General features: G+C 53.0%; 1 protein-coding gene across 4 annotated transcripts in view; it reads right to left on the bottom strand.

Moving 5' to 3' along the window:
- GLI2 (GLI family zinc finger 2) overlaps nucleotides 1-27,060 on the bottom strand; it is a 256,391-nt gene that overhangs the window by 4,668 nt on the left and 224,663 nt on the right. For 2 of the 4 annotated variants that reach the window (XM_081576000.1, XM_081576001.1), the window contains 9 exons: nucleotides 26,091-26,339; nucleotides 18,382-18,583; nucleotides 16,477-16,690; nucleotides 14,740-14,862; nucleotides 11,569-11,703; nucleotides 7,434-7,583; nucleotides 4,370-4,534; nucleotides 2,890-3,168; nucleotides 982-1,318 (listed from right to left, as the gene is read on the bottom strand). In XM_081576000.1, coding sequence (XP_081432126.1) covers nucleotides 982-1,318; nucleotides 2,890-3,168; nucleotides 4,370-4,534; nucleotides 7,434-7,583; nucleotides 11,569-11,703; nucleotides 14,740-14,862; nucleotides 16,477-16,690; nucleotides 18,382-18,583; nucleotides 26,091-26,339 — 1,854 coding nt within the window. The remainder of the gene's footprint in view (nucleotides 1-981; nucleotides 1,319-2,889; nucleotides 3,169-4,369; nucleotides 4,535-7,433; nucleotides 7,584-11,568; nucleotides 11,704-14,739; nucleotides 14,863-16,476; nucleotides 16,691-18,381; nucleotides 18,584-26,090; nucleotides 26,340-27,060) is intronic. The other 2 variants (XM_081576002.1, XM_081576003.1) reach the window with 2 other exon arrangements.

The following is a 27,060-nucleotide window of genomic DNA, read 5'->3' as shown; positions in this document are numbered from 1 at the left end:
AGGGCCATGGGAGGGCAGAGAGGCTGCAGAGTGGGCCGGGAGAAGACAGATGCAACACTGGACCCCCGACAGCTGCGGCTCATCTCATGGAGAGCTCTGGGCCTTGAGCGGCCTCTACATCCCTGATTTGTCCCTGGCTGTGGGCCACCCTGGGAAGGGGTGACCTTGGGTGAGGCAGCTGTCAGCACCCCAGGCAATCTCTGGAGGAGGCTGGGAGTTGAAGGCCATCTGCTGGCAGTTCCCCTAACAGCTGGGGCAACAATCCTCCCTTCAAGAGAGAGCCTCTCAGTGTCACCCCTCTATAACCCGTCCTAACCGTCCACATAGGCCATCAGTGCCTGGAGGGCAGCCTAGAGGCTCAGCGCCCCAGGGTGTCTTGTGCCTAGCACACTGCTCGGCAGAGTCGACACTCAGGAAATGCTCAGCGAGGACATCTTCCATCTCAAAGCCTGGTCAACACTTCCCAAGGCTGAGGACAGGGCTGCCTCCTCCAGGAAGTCCTCCTAGCTCTTCCCCAGCTGCCCTGCTTTCTCTCACTACCCTGAGCTCTGTCCTTGGTGCTACTTGGCTCATCCTGAATCTGGTGGCATGGCCTTTCACCATAGGGACTGGAATATCTCACTGTCCTGCCGAGGGTCTTTGCTATGTTATCCATGGAAGGTGCCTGATAGACAAGTGAATGGATCATGAGGAACAGGATGATGGGAGCTGAGTTTGCCTGTTTTGAGGAGTATGGGGATGCAGTATGGTGTAGTTGGAAGAGCATGGGTTTTGGAGTCACTCATGCCTGGGCTAAGTTTCAGCTCTGCCACTGATCTGGGTAAAGCACTTTCACCTCTCTGAACCTCAATTTCCAGAACTGTGCAATGGGCTCATAAGATCTATCTTCTCCAGAGCACATGGTGTTTGGTGGGTGTCAATCACACTGTGCTGCCCTGGGTTCCCTCCCACCCCACCAGCGCATCTGGGGCCTTTACTTACCACTTCCCGGGAGGGGAGGCAGCTTGGAGGTCCGGGTGTGTGGAGCTGGCCCGGCCCATGAGCAGGAATCCTTCAGTGACTTGAGTTTCTCCTTCTTGAGCTGCTCAAACCGGTGCATAGCGGTCATGTGTTTGCGCAGCTGTAGGCCACCAGCAGAGGGGGTGGCCAGGGCGGAGGTGTCAGCCCCTGGCAGCGGGTCCTCCAGAGCTGTCAGGTCTGCCAGGCTCCCGGGCCCTGTCCCCGGCATCTCCACACCACTGTCATTGTTGGGGGCACTGCCCAGGGGAGAGGGCTCGCTGCTGCAGGAAGACTGGGCTCCGGGGCTGGACTGACACAGCTGCAGGGGGCATGATAAGAAGGCACAGACTTAGAGGGTGCGAGAAATCATGGGCCCTGCCACCCAACACAGCACTCTTGCACACCTGGGGAGGTGGGGGTGGGGGCGAGAAGGAAGCTGCTGCATGGAAGAGGTTTCAAAGCATTACTTTTCTGAACCTCGGCTTCCCCAACTATAAGCTGGACCTGAGCTGCCCCCTGGAGAGAGTCAATGGATAGATGGAGACAACCCAGCAAGTAGAAGGCACCAGGTAATCGTCAGGCACCCACCAACAGCCCCTCTCCCCCAACACAGCCTCCCTGCTGTGCTCCTAAGTTCTTCCAGCCAGTGTCTGGGCCGGAGCTCTGCTTGAAGAACTTTCAGCGTGTGAACACTTGGAAGCTGAGCCCCACAGAGGCTGCCGAAGCCGTGTGAAATTAATACAGAAAGAGGAGACTTAAGCATCCTGACAGCAGTGATGGGCTGCTTGAGGAAGCAAGGAAGAGTGAAGGCCTGCTGACCTTCAGCCTTTTGAGCAGCAGCCTGCTCAAAAGGCTGGAGATGGGTTGTTAGAAAGGGAGTTTGACTGCAGAGGTGGTAGCTGCTGGATGCAGCCCTTGCCCTCCCCAAACCAGCACTCCCTCTTAGTAAAGGTAAAGTGGGCTGAGAGTTCATGGCACACGTGTACGGTGCGGAACTTCACAGAACGTGGGCTACCTTCACTGTGACCTGGGATCTGAGCCCAAATAAGGCTCAGCTGAGATGCAGCATCTCTGGCTCACTCCTGGCCTGAAGGTCCCACATTCCAGGCTTTTCCAGGGAAGCTGCAGTGCTTTCACCTGCCCATGGCACTGCCCACCTTCCTCACTTCAGGACTCAAGACCTTCTGGAGGTCTGTCCTTCCCTCCTCTGCAGCCTGGATTTGCACCTCCACTCTGCCCTGATCCTCATGCAGGCTTGGACCCCACGGCTTCCTCCTGTGACTGCACACTTGACCCCTGCTGCCAGCTATGACCTGTTCCAACGGCTCCACTTGCAGCACCTGCTGTCTACCTAACCAAACCTGCCTTCCCAGGCCCTTAAGGAGCCTGGACAAGCACCCCAGCCGCCCTTACTCATGCCAGCCCTCCCCCAGCCCCACTCCTCTGCTCACCTCAGTACCGTCTATCCTTAGGGGAGGTACAGTCAGGAGAAAGAGGTGGAGACAAAGAACAGGTGGTTAGAACAAAAGGGGTGCAGGCCAGAAGGGCAAGGACGCAGAGACAGGACAGAAGGGTGGAAAGCAGCTGCGGCGCCTGGGGGCCGGTCGGAGTCAGCCACCAGGAACCACCCACTCCCTGCAGACTGACCGAGTCAGGGCAGGCATACTGTTCCTCATGGTCAGCCCAGCAGAATGGGACCCACTTGGCTCAAGACAAGTTCGGTGGGGGCCCGAGGTGGTGAAGGGAGGGATACTGAGCTGGAGAGAGGAGGGACATTCTTGTGCTCCTGGAGGGGGTGCCCCCGGGGAAGATGGCATGGCTCTCCTGCCGCTGGGTGTGGCCTCCTGGGGGCGGGGCATGGACCGGGCCTCTGCTGCCCAGTCGGCTTACCCCGGAGCGCTCCGTCTTGATGGCCTTGACGTGCAGGGCGTCCTCCACAGCCTGGCTAGTGCTGCTGGCCTCGGCGTTGTCCTCGGAGCCCCGGCCGGGCTCGGCGCCGGCCTCGCTGTCCCCACTCTCCCGGAGCAAGGGGGCGCGGAGGTGCACATCGTTGCGCTGCTTCTTGGTGACGTGAGCGTCTGGGCCGTGGACTGTCTTCACGTGCTTTCGGAGGGAGCTGGGGTCCGTGTACCGCTTGGTGCAGCCTGGAATCTTGCAGATGTAGGGTTTCTGGGAAGAGAAGAGGCGTTAGGCATGGGGCAGGAAGGCAGACTCCGCAGGGGAGCACTGCGCATCCTCCTGAAGCCGGTCCTTCTGCAGAGCTGGCGGCACCCTTGTCGGCAGGGGCTGGACCCCTGGATGGAACCCCGTCCCACCGGCCTCGCCTGCCACCTTTTCTTGCAGGTAAGCATGTGGTTAACGAGACCCTCACCCCCAGCCCCCTCAGACTGGAGACAGGGATCAGAGCCTGTGGAGGGAGGGGACAGACACACAGTACCTGGTGTGATCAGCATAGCGATCGGCACGTTGGTATTTTTAGTATCAGTGAGGGTATTACCTCCTTATACGTCTGTGAGACAGCACTGAACACCCTGCTCTCTCTCATGAGGAAAGACAGGTTTAGAGAGGCAAAGACACTGGCTCCAAGTCACCCAGCAGTGGGATGAAAACCCAGGGTTTCTGACGCTCAGTCCTGAGCTCATACACACACACACACACACACACACACACACACACACACACACATCCACATATAAACAGACTTCTGTCTACATGTATACACACAGACATGTACACACATGTATGCACATACACACACATCCATATAAACACACACACTTGAACGTGTATATAAACACCCACATGTGTACACATACTTACAAATACATATCCATGCCTCCTCCCCGCATAATACATACAACCACATCCACACAGGCGCATACATACTTGCAAACACATACACCTTTCCAAGGCTATCTCTTGTCTTTAGACACTCTGAGTTAATACCTTTGGGAATTCCTCTGACTTCTTATCAAAGCAAGTCCCTTTGGGGTCCAAAATGTCCCTAAACTTTTAGAGACATCCTTTCCTGAGTCTGAGTGACAGTGGTTGACCCTAGGAAGGACTGGGAGGCAAGTACAGCCCACACCACGGGCTCCCTCAGCTCTGCCCGGGGCTCTGGCTACCTAGGGATACAGAGCCTCCTCTGTGCCCCATTGAGAGGAGGCTGACAGTCATGGCAGGCCAGGCAGCATTAGTAGCTGGAGTGTGTCATCAGCTGCTGTCGGACTGTGGGGACAGGGGTTGTGGCTGTGTGCTGAGCTCCAACAGCAGGGGGTGGCAGGGAGTGACATCTGGCTACCAAATGGCCTAAGGGTGTCAAGAAGCCATGGGGTGAGGGTGACTCATGCCGGGGACCCCAGGCGGGTACCTCATTGGAGTGGGTGCGGTTCTGATGCTTGGCGCGGTCTGAGGCATTGGAGAAGGCTTTGTTGCAGCCCTCGTGCTCACACACATACGGCTTCTCCCCGGTGTGGGAGCGCAGGTGAGTCTTCAGGTTCTCCAGGCGAGAATAGGCCTTTGAGCAGCCCTCAAACTGGGAAGAGAAGGGTTTGGTCAGTGAGGGCAGATACAGTGAGTCCCAGATCCAGTGCAGGGAGCCCAACCTGCGGACTGGTCCACTGCTGCCTCCCCAGCCCCGTGATCCGCTCCGCCCTACAGGGGCAGCCAGGAGCGCGGATCTCAACATCTCCCTTCCCTCCTAATCACGTAAATGACACATCTCGAAAACTTGGAAAAGACTGAAAAGTGCAAGGAGGAAAATGAAACCTTCCATGGCCCAGGACAGGCACTGTTGACCTCCAGGCAAGTCTCATTCTGGGACTTGGCAGGTCATCCCCTCACATTTTAAAAACCTGAACTGGAACATCTCGAGCATTCAGTTGCTTATTCTGCTTGTTAAAATTGATAGCACATTATAAGACTCTTCCCATATGATTAAAAACTCGGTAAATATTATTTTCAACAGTTTCCTGATGCCCCTCTCTGATGAGAACATTTTTATGCATTAAAATGTGCCAAGAATAAAATTCAGTGTCCCCCATATTGCTGAGGGAGCAGGCCACCTTGACCCTGGCTCAGGCCATGTCCCTCTCCTTTTTAGTCCCTGACCCCACCAAGTTCTTCCATGTGAGGGGCCTTGCACACAACGTCCTCTCTGGCTGGAAGCTTTTTCCCTGTCCCCACCCACCCTGGCTTTGGCCCAGCCCACCCCCTCTCAGTCTTTGGGGTCATCTCCTCCTAGAGCAATTCTTTGATTTTCTTAATTATAATAACACCCTTTTTTCTTTATACTCCCTAATGCAGTTTATGATTATCTTAATCATTTTGTTATCTGGCCTTCCCACAAGGATACAAGCTCCCTGAGAGCAGATACCTTCTAGGTCCTATTCATTTCTGTGTTCCTAGGAATCAGTGCCTGGCGAAGAGAAACATTTTTGGCACTCAAGAAACATTTTAGGAAAGGAAGAAGGAGCCAGAGAGAGGGGCAGGAAGGGAGGGAGGGAAGGTTCATTGCAAGAGTTACCTATTCCAAAGATACTGCAACTGCATCCATTGTAGCTATGAAATTTGCCCCCAGTATGACACATAAACCCCAGCAGGAACTGTTCCATTCCTCACATCCTCCCCTTTATTCCTGACCAGTTTGACTGAGCACACTTGGCTCCAATGCCTTCTGTTTCTGCAGCTCACAGCTCATATCAGAGGCCTATGGTTTGCTACCACTCAGGATCTTAAGAAAATAACTTCTGCAAAGGACTCAGAAAAGCAAAAATAATCTTGCAAAAGGAGGACAAACTTGGAAGGCTAACACTTCCCAATTTCAAAACTTACAAAACTATGGTAATCAAGCAACTGTATTCCCAGGGAACTAGATCCGATCTCCCAAGATAAATCATAATGAAAAAGAATATAAAAAAGAATATGTGTGTGTGTGTGTGTGTGTGTGTGTGTATAACCGAGTCACTTTGCTATACAGCAGAAATTAACATAACACTGTAAATCAACCATTCTTCAATTAAAAAAGACCATGTGTGGTACTGACATAAGGACAGATGTAGCCATCAATGGAAGAGAACTGATAGTTTAGAAACAAACTCACACATTTAGGTTCAATTGGGTTTCAACAAGGATCCAAGACCGTTTGATGGGGAAAGAGCAGTCTCTTCAACAAATGGGGTGGGACAACTGTGTAACAACATGCAAAAGAATGAAGCTGGATCCTTACCCCACACCATATACAAGTTAAATGAATATGGATTAAAGACCTAAATGGAAGAGCTACACTATTAAAGGCTTCCCTGGTAGCTCAGAGGTTAAAGCATCTGCCTCCAATGCAGGAAATCAATCCCTGGGTTTGATCCCTGGGTCGGGAAGATCCCCTGGAGAAGGAAATGGCAACCCACTTCAGTATTCTTGCCTGGAGAATCCTATGGACGGAGGAGTCTGATAGGCTACAGTCCACGGGGTCACAAAGAGTCAGACACGACTGAGTGACTTCACTTTCATACTATTAAAAATATATATGTGTATATATTTATATATGTTCATATAAATAAAACTACATATCTATAAACCATAAAACTACCAGTAGGCAACAGGGATAAATCTTTGTGACCTTGCATTTGGCAGTAGTTTCTTAGATATGATACCAAAAGCACAAGCAATATCAATAAAACAAACTCTCTGAACATCAAAAACTTTTATCTTTTAAAGGAAACTATGAAGAAAATCAAAAGAAAACCTAAAGAATAAGAGAAAATACCTGCAAATCCAATTAGAGTCTAGTAAAACTTCTACAATTCAACAACAAAAAGACAAATAATTTAAATATGGACAAAATATTAGAATAGAGTCTTCCCCAAAGAAGATATACAAATGGCCTGCTCCTTTGAAAGAGGGAGAAATTCCTGTGTGTTAAATAGAGATCTCACCAGATAGTCACAAATCCTGTTGACTCCATAAGGGAGACTGTCCAAAAGGTCTTATAATTGTGTTCACTTTTTTTTTTTTTTAAGTCCACCAAAGTGACTTTTAAACCATCATCACTCAATCTGTGACTCTCCAGTGAAACTCTTTTCTGTGCAGAGGACAGTCTGCAGGGAGCTACCGAGCCAGCCCCCTGCTCAGGGCCACCCAGCTGAGTGGGGCATAGCTTTGGGGCTCCCGGTCACACAGACACAACCACAGAGACACCAGCACACCTCCACCGCAGGTACCTAGATGCACACACTCAGGGAGAGTAAGTGAACAAATGGGGCAGCAGACAGAACAAGGGGCCCCTAGGACCCCAGACCGGGCAGGAGCAGACAGCATGCCCTGTTGACAAGTCTTGTCCCATTGTTCCAAAGCTGTTCCACCGGGTCTTTCCGTAGTCAGCCACGTCCAACATGACCCACATAACCTGGCTGATGCGCCAGACCATAGCCACTCACCGTGCACTTGTGGGGCTTCTCGCCTGTGTGTCTGCGCATGTGCACCACCAGCATGTACTGTGCCTTGAAGGGCTTCTGCTCGCGTGTGCAGGCCTGCCAGCGGCACACAAACTCCTTCTTCTCCCCGTGGATGTGCTCGTTGTTGATGTGCTGCCAGAAACAAGCCCACGGAGAGGGATGAGCCCAGCCATCCACCCCTCCAGACTACACCTGGTCTGTGCAGACCACCCACCACACGGACCAGCATCCACATGCCAGCCATGCCTCCTCATGAGTTATCTCAGCTGCTTTTTCTAATTAGTCATTAAAATGACCATCCATGACGGTCAGAGCCACCCCCGCTCATCCCAGTCTGGGCTGGGCTCTAGTCTATGGAAAACTTGTGGTTATGATGAAGCTTCCAGGCTGCAAAGAGTAGGCAGTTATTAGCTGTATTGAGGCAGACCTGCTCACAGTGGGTACATGAGCAGCCTCTCCCAAGATTGCCCCTATGGCTCCAGAAAGTTTTAAATAACAATTTTTTTTTTCTTTAAGGCCCCACAGCTTGAGGGGTCTCAGTTCCCTGACCAGCGATGGAACCCAGGATGCTGGCAGTGAAACTGCCAAGTCCTAACCACTGGACTCTCAGGGAATTCTCTAACATCTTTATTACAACAGAAACATAAACACATCCTCTTCTCTCTTTTTGATGACCCATGAGATGTTAGCTTTGTCTTCTTTTCACAAAAGCCCAGATTGTTAAAGTGGCTTGCCTAGGACAGAGCTAGAGTCTGACTGTGTCAGCATGCCCTGGGCACTGTGCACCGCTGTCCCAGGGATAAAATGCCCAGAGAGCAAGGCGGGACAGCCCAAGGCATCCAGCTGATTCTGCAGTAGCAGGGTGGGGGTTGGTGGGTGAGTGGGGTGGCCCTGCCCCTTAGGGCAGGTGGGGCCATTTGGGGCGAGGCAGGGAAGTACATGGCCAGTCAGCCTTCCCTGGACAAGGAGGCCTCAGATCCACCCCAACTAGCACCGCCCTGGGCCCATCACCTGTGTCCCCGCCCTGGCAGTTTCTCCGATGATGGGGAGCAATGGGCCATGGAGGTTTTCTGATACGGGCAACAGAACAAGCTGCTCTCAGTAGACATTTGCTTTCCAGTTATTTGCTTTGATGATTTAACTGAAGGCTGCTGTCCTCATGGGAGCAGGGCCATTACTACTTCTGAGCTTGGCATACGTGGCTACTTGGGTAGGGCCTTGGGACCTTTATGGCCTTAATCTTTCAGGCTGCCTATTTAACTGGGGATAGTAACAGTGGCATTTGTCACTCACACAGTAGAATGACAAAGTAGACTGGTCCTCTCCACTGGAGGTCCTCTCTGATAGTCACCAGGGAGTCTCTTGAGGCCCCATCTGTGTCCTACCTGTAGCCTGGGTCCCTGAGGAGCTAGGAGGGGGAGGGCACAGTGTCCCTTCCATCCCCATCCTCTTTGTTCTCTTGGTCCCCATTCCCTCTCCCAGCTTCCACTTCCTCCCCCCACCTCTGGACATGCACTGGCCTAGGTCGCAGCCATTTTCCACTTGTGGCTGTTGAACCCCTGAAAGGTGGCTGGTCCCAACCAGGGAGGGCTGGAAGTGTAAGCCACATACCTGTTTCACAGACTGAGAATGAAAAAAAAGGACGTGAAGTAGCTCAAAAATTTTGTTTTATACCGATTGCATGCAGGAAGGATAATATTTTAGATATATTGGGTTAAACAAACTATATGATTCCAACTGATTTTACCTGTCTCCTTTCCCTCTTTTTAAATGTGCTCCTAGCTAATGTAAGATTACATGTGCGCCTGGCATTGGGGCCAGCATTGTCTTTCTCTTGGACAGCGCTGCTGTAGATCTTTGTAACCCACAAGGCTGCCCAGAGCTGAGCATCTGGACACCGGCAACCTCTCTCCTTGTGAGACAGAAAACCGCTGGGCCCTTCTGCCCCAGGTGACAGGCCAGACTGTTATGCATACAAATGCTGACAGGGAGATAAGCAAAATCCACTGTGCTTTGAACTTCCAGGGAAATCTTACCATATTAGCCTCACTTTCCATTCTGAAAGCTTTTCAAATGATCAAAATGCTTCCTGACAATGCCTTTCATTTTTTTCTTATTGGTTTACTTAGCAACAAATTGTTAATAATTGACTAGGGGCTCTAGCTTATGTGTGTGTCTGGCCATCCATCTTCTCAGGGAGCAGAGAGAGAGAGATGGAGCTGGGCAGAGCAGGCTGCCCCCTCTCATGGGACCCTGCTCCTTCCAGGGCCAGACGCAGGTGGTCACCTACAGTCCCAGTGACAGCCCTTGGCCCGGTGGGAGCCTGCAGCTGGAGCCCTGCTTCCCACATCTGTACTGTCTGCCTTTCCATGAGGAATCCCCTCCCTGCTCTTTGGAGCCGACTCAGTCCTTGCTAAAGCATCTTTTACACCCTCCCCTCTACTCCTCTGGGCTTCCCTGGTGGTTCAGACGGTAAAGAATCTACCTGCAATGCGGGAGACCTGGGTTCGATCCCTGGGTTGGAAAGATCCCTCGGAGAAGGGAATGGCTACACACTCCAGTACCCTGATCTGGAGAATTCAATGGACTGTATAGTCCATGGGGCCGCAAAGAGTCAGATATGACTGAGCGACTTTCACTCCATCCCTCTGCTTGGGCCCTTTCCCTCACCTCAGATCTTCTCTTTCTCCTCTCTTCATCTTATCGGCTTAAAGCTCACAGTTCCCATGGCCTGGACTCCACCTCAAGATTTGTTTAACCCAAAGAGGTGGCACAGGTTGATAAGTTATGTTCAAGTCCCTGAGGGATTAGATAAGACCCTGCTTTAAAGGTTCAACATCAGCAGCAATGGGTTTGCCAAGAAACTCCAGTCCCCTGGGTAAGAATTTGGGGAGAAAAACCCCAAGGCAAAAGAAACCTACAGTTTTTGAGTGCAAGCTCATGATAAAAGTAAGAAGAGGGAGTGGGTATTGTCTTAAATGTTGATTTTACAGACCTGGGGAGGAGGTAAATCATGTGGGATGGCTTGTAAGTGTGACCACTGTGTGTGTGTGTGTGTGTTTGTGTATATATGAGTGTTTGTGTGTATCTACACAGACGTTGAGCTGCCAGCTTGGTGTAGGTTTATCTTTATAGACACTCACTCACTAAAAAGTGTGTGTGTTGGGACTGGAGGAGACTTATTCTTGACTTAAAGTTCTTTTCTAGATGCAGAGGAGGAGAACACTTGGCTGGTGTGGGGAACAGGGAGGAAGAGCTAGGAGAGAACTGCTGTGTTTGGAGGGTTGCTCTCTGCTAAGTGTTTATGCTGGTATCATAGTCAGCCTTCAGCCCTCTGTACGGTGGGCTCCACTTCTATTTACAGGAGGGAAAAACTGAGGCTCACAGAGATGCAGTCACTTGTCAGAACTGCTTGGCTAGCTGTGGTGGGGTCAGGTAGGAAGCCAGGCACCTCCTACCTTAAGCCCCTGTTCCTGCTTTTTGCACTGCACAAGTTAGCCCACAGTGGCTGCTGCTGTAGGGAGTTTAGAGGCAGACCCTGAAGAGCACACCCAGTTCTCATGATTTTCTCTGGTCTCCTGATCTGTCAGTAACTAGGCATTTTTAAGCAGCTCACTCCTTGTATGGGCATATACACTCAACTGCACCCATGTACACTGAGTATCTGTGCATGGTCTCCAAGAGGAAATGACCGATTCCTTCCTCCATGGGAGAAACTTCTTTCAGATTTCAGTGTTAGATTTGTTATTATCTTGTGGGCACTGGCTGACTTAACTAATCCTATTTCCCTCTTTGCACTGACTGCCAGGAAGCTTAAAAAAAATAGAGACAGAGATATGTATGTGACCTCTAGCTCAGAATACTTGGTTTTTAATACTAACTTTATTCTGGGCTTTATTTTATTGCTCCTTTTCCTTCTAACTTTCTCCTTATTTTTCTTAATCTCTTGTACTACATATGTATTTATAAGCCCCATTTCAGAAATAAGTAAGGCTTTGGTAAGTAATCCTGCCTCCCACTTGCCCAGGAGGTGGTCCAGGCACCTCTGGGGGTCCCTTCTTTCTAGCGGAGGACCTGGAAGCTCCACGTGGCCAGGGGCAGGTGCTCAGGGGCTTACGTGCACCAGCTGCTCCTGGGTGTCGTACTCCTTGGTGCAGTCCTCCCAGTGGCAGTTGGTCTCATAGATGACCACCTCAGCCTCCTGCTTACAGTCATCTCGCTCCAGGTCCTCCTTGAGGTCAGCCAGCTGCTCCTGGTGGGTGGGGTGGGGCAGAGCATACCCACCTGAGCCTTGTGCAGCCACTTGGTCCCAGGGAAAGGTCACTGTCAGCCCCGTGAAGGCTGTGCCAAGCACCCATGGGCTGGTCTAGGTGCAGCCACACCTGCACTCCCATACACATCACATGCGTGCACACACAAGCATGCACATATGCTGGCTTGTCATCACCCAGGTGTCCCATCATATCCTGGGTCCAGTGGACATGGCTATGAGAACAGGAGACAGGAGGGCAGTGACTTTTGCTTATTGGATATGGTGTCTTCCGGGGAGAGCAGGGGTGGGCCCCACAGGCTGGGATGGGGCATTTGTATTCACAGCGTGTATATGAACAGGGTCGGCTCTTGTTTGGAGGCAAAAGGAAACTCCACACACATTGGCCTGGCCTTATCCTTGTACTGTCCCCTCCTCCCAGGGTCATACATGGCACCCAGAGTACTCTCCCAGCATCGGGTTCCCTGCAACAGGCCTAAAATGTGGGTGTCTGTATGCTGCTACCACAGCCAGGCACCCTAACATTCAAGTGGAGGCTGACTGTTCCCTCCAGAACACACTGCATTTGTGGTTACCTATGTCTGGGTTCATGTTTCTGGCCAGGCTAGAGCCCACATGTGCCCATTTCAGGGGGAAGGAAAGGCCCGTAAGGTGTGCCTTCCACTGATTACAGGCACCAAAGCTCCTTTCAAAGAGGACAAAGCCTTTTCCTCCCAAAGCAGCAACAGACTGAGAGTAAGCCCCACAGGGCCACCCCCATCCCAGCTGATGCTAACAAAGCAGCCTCAAAGCAGGGAGCCTGGGATAATCTGAGTGGTCCCAGGAGAGGGCCTGGGGAGAGGCACAGATGGCCAGGATGGGAGGCAGGCCTGGCGAGGCCCCCCAGAGCGGGCCGAGGCCTCCCCAGGACCCCCTGGCCTACAGGGCAGGCTTGGGGCAAAGCCAGGCAAAGGGGCAGATGTTAGGGGAGCTGTTTTACTTGCAAACTATTTCCAAAATGGCAGGAATGTTCTGTCTTTCAAAAGAGCCTCCAGGGAAAGCATTCATAGCTCAGGCTGAGTGGGGGGGACAGACACCCTCTCCCCACAGCCAGGCACCCCAGACCCCGCAGGCTCCAGAGACTCAATGGATCGGAGGCTGCAGCCCTCACCTCAGCTTCCCTCCAGAAGCTGAACGCATTTCTTGGGGCAGAAACCAGCCCCGTGACCCTCCCATGGCTGATGCAGACTCGCACCCAGGACCAGCTTTCCAAAATGCTGCAAGGGCTCCTCCGAGGGGCAGGTTCCAGGTGTCATTTCCCAGAGCACCTTACAATCAATGTTTGCGTTCTGGAAAATGATGACATGTTGTTCAGTAAGTCCCCAGGCAGCAGCACTCAGCCCACCTTAAAAGGAGGGGCGCGAACATTTTGTCCCGAATGTCTAGCAATGGGAGGGGCCTCTGAACGCCTCTGCACTTCCAGAAAAACTGGGGATAACCTTATTACTCCTCAAGCTGCCTGATCTGCTTATTTCAGAGAAGGTGTGAAAAAGCTGCCAGGTGGATCTGAGCGAAGGAGGATGGCGAAGGAGCAGGGGGGCAGGCCTCCAGATCCAGCGAGGCGGCATCCTAGCCCAGGAGTCTGCAGGCTGAAGCTGAGGAGGGACTTGTTCTGTTCTGCCAAGAGAAAGAGCCCGTCCACCTTGCAAGTGAGTCAGGGAGGAAAGGAGTCGGGTCACTGAATCAGGACCCTGAGTGACACGGTGACAACCTCCTGGTGATAAACACCTGTCCTTTCCTGACACGAGGTGGGAGCCGAGCTGGGCAGGAGGGAGGGCCCTGTGTGCCTTCCCCCACCCCAGCCCCCGACACCGGATTGAGTGAGGAAGGGCAGCGGGCTCCCCGGGGCTGAGCGCCCTTGCCTGCACCGCCTCCCACCATGCCCTGCAGTCCTGTCCCCGCAGCTCCAGCACATTTATCTCCCCTGGATGCGTGCTGTCCTCATCAATTTCAACGGCCCCCAATGATGGCCGGCTGCGTGGAGACCATGCATCACACGGAGATGCTTTGGCGTCAGTGAAGGGAGAAGAATTTGTCACCAACCCCTGTGTTTGCCTGACAATAACAGAACCCAATATTTCATAAAAATTAAGTGCCCGGAGCATGCCCGATGGCTTACAGGTTTGATAAAGGATGGTCCGGCAGATGTAGGGGAGATGGGGACCAGAGGCCCCCAGGACACTCAGTGTCACAGCTGCTGATTCTGCAGCAATGGGTGGAGGTACCATGAGAGGCGGCCCTGGAGCTCAGTACGCACATTGACCCTCCCAGTAGCTGGGGCTGCATGCCTGCCAGCCTGGTGCTGGAACAAGTGGTAGGATCTCCAGGGACCTCAGAGGCCCATTCTGGGCCTTAGGTGGCTCTGTTTCTATCCTTCCCACCAGGACCTGTCCCCTCTCCCCTCCTGCACACTGGAACACTCACTCCCTCAACTCGGCACTGAGTCCTTAGAAAACCTTATCTCCTAGCTACTGCACACCAGGCCCTGTGCAAACCCGGTGGCGCAGAGCCAAACCAAGCACTGTTCCTAAAGCACCACCTTTCTAAAGCTGACCATGCAGCACAGGAGACAAAGTGACCCAGAAGCTGGTGGGGTAGGGCTGGGGGCGGGGGAGCCTCTGGGTGGATGTGACTCCTGCTGTCCAGGGGATAAGGTTGGGGACAGATTTCCAGGGAGAGGGAGCAAGGACAGGCCTGAGCCATTCAGGGGCTGTGAGCGACTCAGTTTACCAGGGGCTTGTGCTGCAGACCCAGCATCCTTGGCTCCCTTCCTTCTTTTGTTCAGCAGGTGCTTGATGAGCACATGGGGTGCAGAGAGCAGGGACAGAGCTCCAGCCCTCCTTGAACTCGCAATGTGCCCTCTCTGGGTCATTCATTTACTCATTCATTCATGCAAGCTGTCCATCACCCATTCCCAACAGAGTCATGGCCCTTGGGGGATGAGGCCGGGCCCCAGCCCGAGGACAGCTGTCAGGTTACCTGTGTTAGGGTCAATGGGGAGGCTGGCCGCAGGCCGTCAGCCTCAGTTTTGACCTTGCTGCGCTTGTGAATGATGATGGGGTTGACGGTGCTGCTCACAGCCGACTCACTGCTCTGCTTGTTCTGAGAGAAGGGAGCACAGAGGGACCCATCACATTCAGGCAGGATCTCCCAAGTTTTCCTGGGGCTTTACCTCTGGGACCTTCTGCACATAGACCATCTGTGTCAACATTTGTGACTGCAGTTTCAGCAACACTCCCCCCCTCCACCCCAGCTCAGTCCTCAGCCAGGAGAGCCAGAGCTTGGCCCATCACCGCCCTCCTCCCCACTATGTAGCCCCCACCCCACAGAGATGGAGCAGGAGACCCTCTCTTTGAGAAATGCTGGGGACCCCCACTCCTGACTCTGTGGCCTCAACTTCTCACCCTCCGAGTCAGGGTCAACTCTAAGTTTGAGGACGAAAGGGCCTGGCCACTCAGGGAGCAGGACAGAAGGTGTGGTTCCTTGGGACTAGCAGGTTACAGCTACAGTGTCAGTTGTTCAATTGCTCAGTCATGTCTGACTCTTTGTGACCCCATGGACTGCAGCACACCAGGCCTCCCTGTCTTATACCATCTCCTGGAGTTTGCTCAAACTCATGTCCATTGAGTCGGTGATACCATCCAATCATCTCATCCTCTGTCGTTCCCTTTTCCTCCTGCCCTCAATCTTTCCCGGCATCAGGGTCTTCCAGTGAGTCAGCTCTTTGCATCAGGTGGCCAAAGTATTGGAGCTTCAGCATCAGTCCTTCCAAAGAATATTCGGGGTTGATTTCCTTTAGGATTTACTGGTTTGATCTCCTGGCTGTCCAAGGGACTTTCAAGAGTCTTCTCCAGCACCACAGTTCAAGTGTCAGGGGATGGGACAAAAACCGACAGCCACCATCTGGGGGAGGTGCTGGGTGGCTGGCTGGAGTCCTGGGGAGAACTTTCTTGAAAAGAGCTGCTCCTAAACTGAGTGGCCTGTGCTTCACCTCAAGAACTGTCATCATGGGTGCTAACCAGGATCCAGGTGGACCCAGGTACAGTGATTTAATATAGGTGGCAGGCCCTACTCTGCAGGGGCGTCAGCTCAGGCTGAAAGAGCTTTCGGGCAAATCAGGGTTCAAAATACTATCTGAATCTGAGGCCTGTGACCTTCTCACAGTCTGATACTGTCTCCGTGACTCCAGTTACATTTCCTCATCTGCAAAACAGGACCTCGTTCATTCATCAAATGCTTATGGCACCAAGTGTGTGCCCGGTACTGTGTGAGTGGGCCCAGGCCTATCTAAGGACCATTGGGAAAGTCAAATAAGATGGCTGTCATGCTCTAAAACTAAGCTGGATGGTATTAGCCATGATTCCATCTGTTTCATCCATGTTACATGCTATGTATGAAGTCCCTGTATGATGCCTGACTCTGAATCCTAGAGTTTCTCCATTTGCTCATTAGTCTTATCAGACAAGTGGCCAAAAAACTGAGGCTGGGCCCTTGCCCACAGGCAGTGAGGCCAGTGTGAAGCGCCATTCTGGGTCTCCTGAAAGGGCATCCAGCCCAAGGCCCATTTGATCACATGGCCTCTGCCCAGAGGTATCCTGCCAGCCAGACCTGTGCCCAGAGTCCTTCCACAAGTTCTTAGCATGAGATGGCCACGATCGGCCTTCACTGGGTTCACAGGAGTAGCTGATGGCCCCCCTGCTCCCTGCACCCACCTACCTGATTGGCGTCACTCAGACAGTTGCTGCTGCTACTGAGCTGGGTGGGTGTGGCATTGATGGAGGTGAAGGCCACTGGCTGCTGGGCCAGGAAGGTGGGCGAGGGCTGGATCAGGGGTGGCGTGTGTCCAAAGGCCGAGCCCAGGCCCCTCTGCTGGCTCAGGATCTGCTGGTAGGCCACGGGGTTGATGGGGTGGGGGAAGGTGAAGGCTGGGCTGCAGAGAAGGGCAGACAAGGTGAAGGAGTGGGGTTGGGGTGGGGTGGGGTGGGAGGCATGGTTCTGTGAGGCTCAAGCGTCCTGGGCAGACGGGACCCTGCCCAGAGATCAGGATGGTCAAGTTGTTGACCTCTCCCCATCACTGTGACTTTACCTCACTCAAGCACCAGCTGTGGCTCCCCACTGCCTGCTGTCTCAGGCGCCCTCTTCTGAGCTATACACTAGGCCCTGCCCCAGGATGCAGCCTTCTGCCCTGGCAAGTCACTCCCCACCTCCTGGCCCTTCGCTGCTCCGATGCCTGAGATGCACCCCTGCATCACTGATGCTCCTGGACTATTTGAACTCATTTTGGCCTCTGAAGTCTGTTCTAATGCCCCCTCGTCCAGGAAGTGCACCCCAAGCCCTCTGTTCACATCCTCCTCTTTTCTTGAACTCCTACTGCACTTCTGAGCTCTACCAGGCCACCCACCTATGAAACAACCGCTCTTTACAGAACAAGATCTATCAAGGGAGAAATGGTACCCTCTGAGGCTAAGTCATAGAAGATGTTGTGGCTTCCTTCTTGCTCTCTGTGGGATCACTTCCCCTGGGGGCTGGAGGAAGGGGAGCTGGCTGCCATGCTGTGAGTGTGCTCAAGCAGCATGTGGAGGGGCTCCTGTGAAGAGGAACTGAAGCTTGAGCCAACAGCCCCAAGGGTGAGCCATCCTGGAAACAGATGCCAGACGCAGGTGAGTCTCACTGGCCGACATCTTGACTGCAACCTCCTGAGACCTGAGGCTAAGCCAGTCTCATACTCCTAACCTTCAGAAACGGTGCAGAATGGAAATGTTTGTTGTTGTTTGAAACTGCTACCAAACTGTTTTTTGGTTTCTGTTTGTTTGTTCTGTCATGCACCAAAAGATAACAGATGCAACTGTCATCCTTCCTCGTCCTGGTCGTTGGGCTGAGCTCTCCTGACATTCCTATCTGCCCCCCCTGCCCTCTTTCTGAAGGGCCATGGGAAGGACGTGGTTTTCAGTCAGGTTGGCTGGGGTCTGAATTCTGTGAACAGTCAAGGGCTACACAGAGGGGACAGGGTAGGCAGTGTTGAGGAGGTTTGGGTGTGCCATGCTGTGACCCAGGAGGGAGGCTTCTGCCAGCCTAGACATGTGAGGGCCAAGTCAGTATCATACTTCCAGTAGCCCCCATGCTGGTCAGTGACACCCATTGAAATATCAGTAAAATCGCCTTTGACTTTATGATGGAAGCTTTCATAATAGGTTCGGTAAAGGTAACTAATCACATCAGAAGTTGTTTGGTGGGTGAAAAACAGGCTCATGAAGATGTACCCAAATGTTGGCACATTTCAGCATCATCCCTACTGGTTTTGAATTCATGGAATAGTTGCAAGTCTGCTGACTTACAAATACAGCAAGTCCTATAAATGATAAGGTGCTACTGGACAGCACAGGGAACTATATTCAATATCTGGGATAAAACATCATGGAAAAGAATATGAAAAAGAAAATCCATTTAACTGAATCATTTTCCTGTACAGCAGAAACTAACAACATTGTAAATCAACTATACTTTAACAAATTAAAAAATAATACAAGTCTTGTCTTTCTCCTGGGATGGCCTGTGTAGACCCTCCCCTCTGGGCCCCTGCCCAGCTTCCATTCCTGGCCCCAGCTCTTGGGCTGGGCTCACCTTAGGGCACCGGCAGACAGGTGTCCGTAGGACCCGCTGGCGGCCGAGCTGCTGCGGGAGTTGTTGATGTAGGCCACCAGCGAGTTGGGCGAGGTCCGGATCATGCGTTGGAGGTCGAGGCTGGCGTCTGAGAGCGGGGAGATGGATAGCGCCCGCTTGCGGCTCAGGCGGGGTGTCACCCGGGGGCTGGAGAAACGCGACACTGTGGAACATCCAAGCCAAGCCGCATCAGCATGATGGCACTCGCGGCGGGGGGTGGGACAGGGGAAAGGGACTGGGGGAAAGGGGACCAGTCTGATGGGCACTGCAGTTCTGCCCCTGTCCGGCTGGGGGCTCTGGGGCATGGGCCTCTCTCAATCTCAGTTTGCTCATCTGCAGGATGGATCTGTCCACACCTGGTGTGCCAAGGAGCTGTGTTCGTGGCTCTCCTGTTAGAAGCCAGGACTGCATGCAGCAATGCTTAAAGGCATGACAGCCAAGGTACAAACCATAGGTGAGCTGACTGGTGGCCTTTCCTAAAGGGAACCCACCTGAGAAGCCAGCATCAGGCCAAGAAGCAGGGCCCAGCAGCTACTCGGCCCTTTCCCGACCCTCCCCGGGGCAGCCACCTCCCTGGCTTCTCACAGTTGGCTTAGAGTTGCCTGTTTTGCGTATTTGTCTATTACATAAATGGAAGTATCTTTCTCCTCCAGCTTCCTTCATCCAGCATGATCAGCTGTATGATACGCAAGCGCGCACACACACTTACACCCTATCTGACTGTCCATGAGTACTCTCTCCCCTCCCCCATACATGCACACATAACTACGGGGAGGGAGGAGGACCTGCCCCCAGCAGGGCTCCCTGTTCCAACAGGCTCCTGCTTACAGCCTCTCCTCTGCCATTCAGGGTTCTGTTCTCCCCTCTGGACACACAGAGGCCTAGAAATGTTTTGACAATATCACTGGTCAACGACCCACTTGCCAAGGTCTCCAACTTTTCCAGACCCTCCCTGGGCCCATTACCTCACTATAAAGGGTAGACTCCAGGGCTATGCTGAAGAGTGAATCAGGTGATGTGTGAGGCCCGCCTGGCACAGGGGCATGCTGTGCCTCTGCCCACCCCGCTCCCTCCAGTGGCATTCAGGCTCATTTGGGCTGGAGAGGTTGCCAGTGAACACGTGCAGCGCCTGCTGGAACCCAGCCTCTGACGCACATGGCCCAGCCCAGCCCACTCCCACGCTTGGGCTCGCAATGCCTTCCTCCCTTCTGCCTGCTCAGACCTTGTAGGTCCCTGCTCCAGGAAGACGTAGGCTGTGCTGGCCGCAGGGTCAGCGTATCAGTGTGCCACACCACCACCACTGCAGGAGCAGTGGGGGCAGGAGTGAACCCTGTGACCCTCTGAACTCCCATGCCCAGGACCAGCTGGCCCCCTAGAAAGCCCACAGCCACCAAGTGAAAGAGCCTCAGCTGAGCCCCTGCTCCACTGCCTCCCACCCTGGGGGCGACCACGCCTGGCTCTCCCCCAACCCCTATCCTTGACTGGCAATTCTGGCAAATCCCTTTACTGCTGGGCCCCAAGGAGAAACACCTTTCTGAGGCTGTGGAGAGGATACAGGAGGTCCCAGAATCCTCCAGCTGAAAGGGGATTCTGAGATTTTCTCTCCTAACTGTCTCCCTTATGGATGAGGGATGCTGGGCCCAAGACCAATGGCCTGGGGTGGGGTGAGGGCTGGTACCCTGTATGTATGTCTGTACAAGTCAGCTTCATGGCTTGGGGCAAACTGTTAAGCTGTGCAAGACTGGAATGTTCCTCCATGTCCTTAGTATAGAATGGGACCCCTTTCAGCACTGGGATCACCAGGCTGCAATGGGATGACAGATGCTGAGATGGCCTGGGCACTCTGAAATACCCCACAGTTGCAGCATGCATGTAATTGTAGACTTTGTTTTCAACCAGAAGGATGAAGCACTTGTAGCACATCTTTGTTTTTGGCTGTGTATTCTGTTGGGTTCTAAGAACTGGGGCTTGTAGATCTTTTAGGAAGCAGGGCTATGGTGGGTACACAGAAGGTGCTCCAGAGATGCTGTGGGGGACACTGCCTCACAGAGGGGCCCGGGAGCATGGCTGGCACCCAGGCCAGCAGGTGACACACTCAGACCATGTCACCATCTTTCTCTTGTGGTGGGAAGGATCCCAGGAACACAAGGTGTCCCCCGGGAGTTGGTGATGGACAGGGAAGCCTGGCATGCTGCAGTCCATGGGGTCGCAAAGAGTCAAACACAACTGAGCAACTGAACCGTCCCCCAAGACGCAAACCCAGCTGTGTAAATAAGAAACTGAGGTTTGGGGAGGTTAGAGACTTGCTCAAGGGCAGGATTCAGACCCTGGTCCAGAGGAGCCCTGATGTGTGGCTTTTCTGGGTCCTCAGTGTCCATCTTCAGAGAGGTGGGGAGGGGCGGGGCCAGCAAGATCTCACCACAAACTGCTTTCCATTCCCCACTTTAAGCGGCTCTGACAGTGAACTTCCTGACAGCAGTTGCCCACCTGGCCTCCTGTGTCTGAAGGGTAGCAGCCCCAGTTCAGCCCACACAGCCCTACTCCTGCAGGGCTGGGCCTTGTGGGCATCCACCACCCATACAGCAGCAGAGTGGGGGAGTGGGAGTCGGCCTGACAACCCCTCCTCATCTCCCTCACAGCTGAGTCTCCGCTGAAGCCCTCCACATGCCCCCTTTCTCTTGACTTCCACGGGTCCAGCCCACCATTTGCCTAAGGCATCCCGGGGCCCTTAACTAACTGCCATCCAATCTACATTCCTCACTATGGCCAAACCAGATCACATCCTTGTGTTTGTCCACCCCAAACCTTTCCAGAGTTCCCACTGCTGTTATGAAAAAGGCACAAGTCCTCAGTGTGGCTTACACAGTGGCCCTGTGGGTGCCCCTGCCTGCCTCCCTCGCCAGCTTCCTCCTGTCACTGGCACAGGGCCTTTGCACGTACTGTTTCCTCTGTCTGCAGTGCTCTGTCCTCAGCTGGGTCATCACTTTCCCCAGGAAAATGTCGCTGACCTCCTGGAGTTGGGCTGCCCTCCCCCCTACCTCAGATGATCTCAGGGCACCCCAGTCCCTTCTGAGGGAATTTGAACCCTCTTGTGTATGTCTGGTTGCTCCTGCTCCTCCTGCCTCCATGAATCAAGGACAAGGGCTCCCTGCTCACCATTGAATCCCAACACTGGGATCAGCTGGCTCTGTGGTTAGCTCAGTGGAGATGCTAAACACCGGGCATGGGGCAGAGGCCTGGTGTGTTGAGGGAGAACTCTCCAAAGTCAGTATTTACTGAGTGCCCAAGGGTGTCTGTGACTTTTCTAAGCATTTTAAAGTATAAAGCAGTTTAATCTTCACAACTGTCCCATAGGGAAGGGACTATTATGAGCCTCATTTTACAAAGGACAAGACAAGAAGTTTGCCCAAGGTCTCACAGCCAGGGGAAGCAGAGAATGATTGAAAAGGAGGACACCAGAACCACCACTGCACTGCCTCTGCCCAGGTGGAGAGGGCAGATAACCAGGGATGGCTTTCATGGTCTCGGGGGCCCTAGGTGGAGACACACACACACCCACTGGGGGCACACAGACAGACTGATGTGTAGTGACTGTCCTGGGCACGTGAATTAGCTTCTTGAACCTCTCTATGCTCATCTGTACAATGGGTGCAGTGCAGCAGATTTGCCCTGACGACTCAGGGACAGAACCATGGACAGTGCCTCAAACCCAGTACATCTTCCAAAATAAAACTGAATTAATATGGCTTCTTTAGGGGCAAGAAGGACTCTTCTGGTGAGCAGGGTGAGCTTAGAGCTAATAATGGAATAAAGTACAGCAAATCTAGGTAATTCCCTGGCGGGCCAGTGGTTAGGACTCCATGCTTCCCCTGCACGGGTTTGATCCTTGGTTGGGAAACTAAGATCCTACATCCCTGGGCAGCCTTAAAATAAAAAAAGACAGCAGATCTAGAGAGAAATGACTGGGCCACACAGGAGGACATCTGTCCCTAAACAGTCATCCATCCATCTGGGCATCCTCTAAGCTTCTTAATTCTTATTTACTGGGTTCATTCCTTGTGCATGATCACTTTAAAGGCAACTCTAAGCAAGATGTAAAAGTGAATCTTTCGAAAGACTTCTATTACTTATGAACTGAGTGGCAAATGGGAAAATACATGGGTGGGGTGAGACGTAATATCACACAAATTAAGAAATACACACATCTTTGTAATATGCTAAAAAAAAGATTTTGCTACTAATATTTGGATTCCCACCCTCATGAGCGCCCCTAACAAGAGGAAACAGGCCAAATCTGACAGTGATATTCATCTCTGTTATTCCCACCCCTCAAGGGAAATATGTTTATTAATGTGCCTCTTCCCTTGATAAATTACTAAATAGAAAGAAAAGCCTGGCACTCATTTCCCGTGGCTTCTCCTGTGATTTATGACTGGGATTGGTGGAGTCGTCACGTCCATTCATCTGTGGATGCCCCTGTTCTGATAGCCAACAGCCACTGGGTGATCAGCCACCTGCCTGCTCTCACCTGGGCGAACGCCAGATGCTACCCACTCCTGTCATCACCTGCATCTGGACCACGTTTAATCCGTTAGTCCTTTCTTTTGCTCATTTGTGTGTTAGTTCAAGCACCTATCAGACTCTTGCACAACAGCTTGCCCAGCACAGGTCTGGACACTGTGGGGGCTGCAAGCAAGGATACTTGGCCTCATCTCCTGGATCTCAGAATCCCAGTGAGAGGACACAATGGTACCTGCAGCTCCAGGCAGGATTCGACAGATTCCACCTAAGCAGGGTGAGCCCAGGTAATCCTGGAGTACTTGCAGGGGTAGTGGGGGTGGGGGTAGTGTAGCTTTTCCTGGGGCAGCTGGGATCAGCAGGAGATGTAAAAACAGACCCTGGACCTAGGAAGACCCAGTTTCTGACCCTGCCTACAGGGTCTGAGCTGGGTGTCTTTGGTGAGCCACTGGACCTCTCTGGGCTGTTTCCTCACCTAGAAGATGGACCAACATCACTAAAGGCTACTGAGCAGCACATCACACAGCTCTGAGTGGGCCCTCTGTGTACCCAAGAACCTGGGCTGAGCACAGAAGGAGGGATGCAGCGAGTCTGGCTCCATAGGACCCAGGCAGGGCAGACACTGTCCTGGCTCGACACCCCAGGAGCCTCCTCTCTGCCAGATGCTGTCTGCAGCCTGGAGCTGGGATGCGCTTTCCCTGGGGACGTCTAGACTCGGGTCAGGGGCTTCCCAGGTGGCTCTATGGTAAAGAATCCACTTGCCAATGCAGGAGCAGTTCAATCCCTGCATTGGGAAGATCCCCTGGAGGAAGAAATGGCAACCCATTCCAGTATTCTCGCCTGAGAAATCCCGTGGACAGAGGAGCCCGGCGGGCTACAGTCCATGGGGTTGCAAAGAGAGCTGGACACCACTGAGCGACTGAGCACACATGCGGCCTCGTGTCAGGGCTCCTGAACTCTTATCCCCACCGCTCAGGCCCGGCCCCTCACTCTGATCATTTCTGGATTCATTGAGGAGATGCCCTACGGAAATCTAGCTTGAGGACCTTAACCTGCCCCACACTTAGCTGTCCACAAACCCTCTTCTGGGGGAGTAAAAAGCACCAAGGTTTTGGAACCCAGAGGTGTGAGATTGAGGGTATTTCCTAGATCTGTGATAGAGATAAAAGAAATTTAGGGATCTGGGCCTGAGGTTCCTCACCTGGAAAGTGACTTCCTAACACTTGTGTCATGAGACTGTTTCTGCAGGTCTACCAGATGACCTGGACACACCATTCAGCCTGAGTCTGCACTCAGCACCCTGCCCCTGGTCTCCCCTCTTGTTGGCAGGCTAGGCATAGACTCCCCGCCCAAATGAGGCCTCTATCAGTTCCTCTGTCACCTTCTCTGCCTCTCTGTGGTGTGATCAATGTAATTGGTTTCTGAAACCTCCCCGGACCTGCCGGCAGCATAAAGAACGGGCGTCAGAATGGAGGTGACATCCGATTCAAATTAGTGTCAATATGACGATAAAATATACAGCTCAGAGGAAATACGGGCTGTAAACAGACATTTCAATCGGAAACATTTCAATCTTCTCAATGTGGTGAGGGTGGGAGGGGGTGGGATTGCGGCTGCTTCCAGTCTGTCGTTAAATCACCGATACTCAACAGCATCACATGAGAAAATTCCATCTTAAGGCCCTGGTGACAACCAGTGACTTCCCCGCTCTCTAGAGAACCACTAGGCAGAATGATAACCTTGGATTCCCTGACTGGTTATCTATTACCTTCCAAAGGCACATCACTCCACAGCTTCCAGCTATAAATCAGCCTCCTTAAAGAATGGGGCAATGGTCCTTCATCGACCACCTGGAGGCTCCAGCAGAGGGAGGGGGAAGGCTTCCTCAGGCAATGCCCCTTGTCCTACCCGCAGCCTGGCCCCGAGCTCTGGAGGGCAGAGAGAGGGCTTGGCTTTTCCATTCAATAAGTACCCACAACCCCCAGCCTCACTGCTAAGACTGTGGCATCTCCCCCGCCTACGACACACACACAACCCAAAGGAGATCATTTTAGGCTTGACAGATACACAAATGGGGACCTCTTCCACAGATGTCAATGGGTTTCTCATTTCATAAAAAAATAAACATCTCTGTTAAGGTAAGTCTGTTAAAAATATAATATTAAATAAATAACTGTGCAGATGGTACTTGGCTAAAGTAAGATTGTGGTTGGTTTGCCGCTGGGTGGACTGGGGACACTCTCTGCTGATGTGGCCCCGGGTGGCCTTCCTGACACCCTCCTCACAGTCAGGTGGGTGGACCTGATCTCCACGCCTTAGCTCAACACTTATTGCCTCTGGAAATTCTCTCCCCCATAGTTCTGCCTCCTGTTGAAACATGAAGGGAAGGAGCTGAGGAAGGAGATTGGGGAGGTGGTGCAGCCTCGGGACAGGTATTCTTTGTCCCGAAAAGGAGCTTCCTCAGAACAGCCCCACTGGACAGTAAACACCACAAGGGCAGGGCTTGGCATGCTGCATCCCCAGCACCTAGCACCATGCCTGGCACATAGTAGGTGCTCAGTAAGTATCCTCAGAATGAATGAAGAGAGTGAGTGTGTGTTTGTGGTGGGGGTATGGCATGTATATGTGGTGTGTGTGTGATGTGGTGTGTTGTGGGGATGTGGCATGTGGGGTACAATGTGTGTGTGTGTGTGTGTGTGTGTGTGTGTGTGGTCTGTGTGTGTAGTATGGATATGGTGTGTGTATATGGGGTGTGTGTGCGGTGTGTGCATGCAGTAGGGATGTAGCATGTGTGGGTGCAGGGTGTGTGTATGGAGGGGCATGGTGTGTGTGTGTGTGGTGGGGGTATGGTGTATGTGGCAGTGGTTATGGCATGAGTGCGATATGTGTGTGGGTGTGTGAAAGAGAGAGAAAAACACACATACACACAGTCTCCCTGACTCCCCCTGAGCTCTCAGGGCCCCCGCACCCACAGAGAGCTCACACGTCACTGTCCTGTGTATGGGCAGCTTCCTTATGTGAACACAGGCCCTCAGAGCCTCAGGGCCCCTTCACAGGTGGTCCCCTGAGCCCTCCTGCCCTGGCCCCTGGTCGGTACACCTTCCTCTGTGAGAGTCTGAGCACAAAGAAACTTGACTGGAAGAACCACACACCTCCACTGAGTGGACAGAGCATCCTGGGAGCATCTCTCCCCAGATCTGTGCAGCTGGGACCAGCCAGAAACACTGGAGCTGATGGGCTTTCCTGGCTCCCACGGTTCACAGGAAGGGGGGCCAGGGACTCCCCAGAGGCAGGTCTGGGCTCCACCAGGCACAGGCCTGGACCATGATCACCTGAGTCTCTCAGGGGCCACGTGAGAACACATCCTCGTAGGCATGGGAGCTGCACAGAAACACCTAGAACTTGGAAAAGTGGGAGCAAAGTTCTGGTTGAAACGGGTTTGGAAAAAACAATGTAGGTAACAACAAATACAAGAAATCATAGTACACTTCACACTGATTTCCTTGGATCCTAACTGATGGGAAACAGGGCAAAGAAACAGTCTGTTGCTGAAATGCATCAGGACTCAGGAAAATCACCTGCCATGAGTCAGTGTCTGTTCAGGCCGAGGCTGGAGGTGGTGAAGCTCCCCTCTGCGCCCTGAAGCCCATCACACCCTCGAGACTGAGGCAGAGACAGGACAGCAGCGGGTGTGCCGAGTTCTTCGGGGCAGCTCCCATGCCCACCGCTGAGCTCACCTGACCCCTTGCCTCAGATGCTCAGCCCCACTCGCTGTCAAGCACTGAGCGCCCCAGAACAAAGTGGCTGTGTTCCCTTCCAGGTTCCTGCAGGCTGACAGCTGCTGGCCTCAGCACAGTTTCTTCCCGATTAAGTGACATCTTTCTACCCCAGGTTCTTTTGTGGCCGACACTCCCTCCCTCCCTCACCGACCACAAATACAAGATCTCTGTTCCTTGTCAGCCATGCTCCGGACCTGCAGGGGGTGTGAAGACAGAAGTACCAGCCAGTGAACCAGCTGGTGCACCTGGGGCAGAGGGGTCCTGCAGGTGGGCAGAGGGAGGTGAAGAACCCAAGAGGAGCTGATGTGGGTGGTGCCTCAGGAGAAGTGCCAGCTGACCTGAG

This window comes from Giraffa tippelskirchi, chromosome 3, assembly GCF_054371585.1.
Source record: "Giraffa tippelskirchi isolate mGirTip1 chromosome 3, T2T-mGirTip1v1.2.pri, whole genome shotgun sequence".
Classification (NCBI taxonomy): Eukaryota; Metazoa; Chordata; class Mammalia; order Artiodactyla; family Giraffidae; genus Giraffa; species Giraffa tippelskirchi.
The sequence above is the reverse complement of the archived record's forward strand: the minus strand, read 5'-3'. Positions and strand labels throughout refer to the sequence as shown.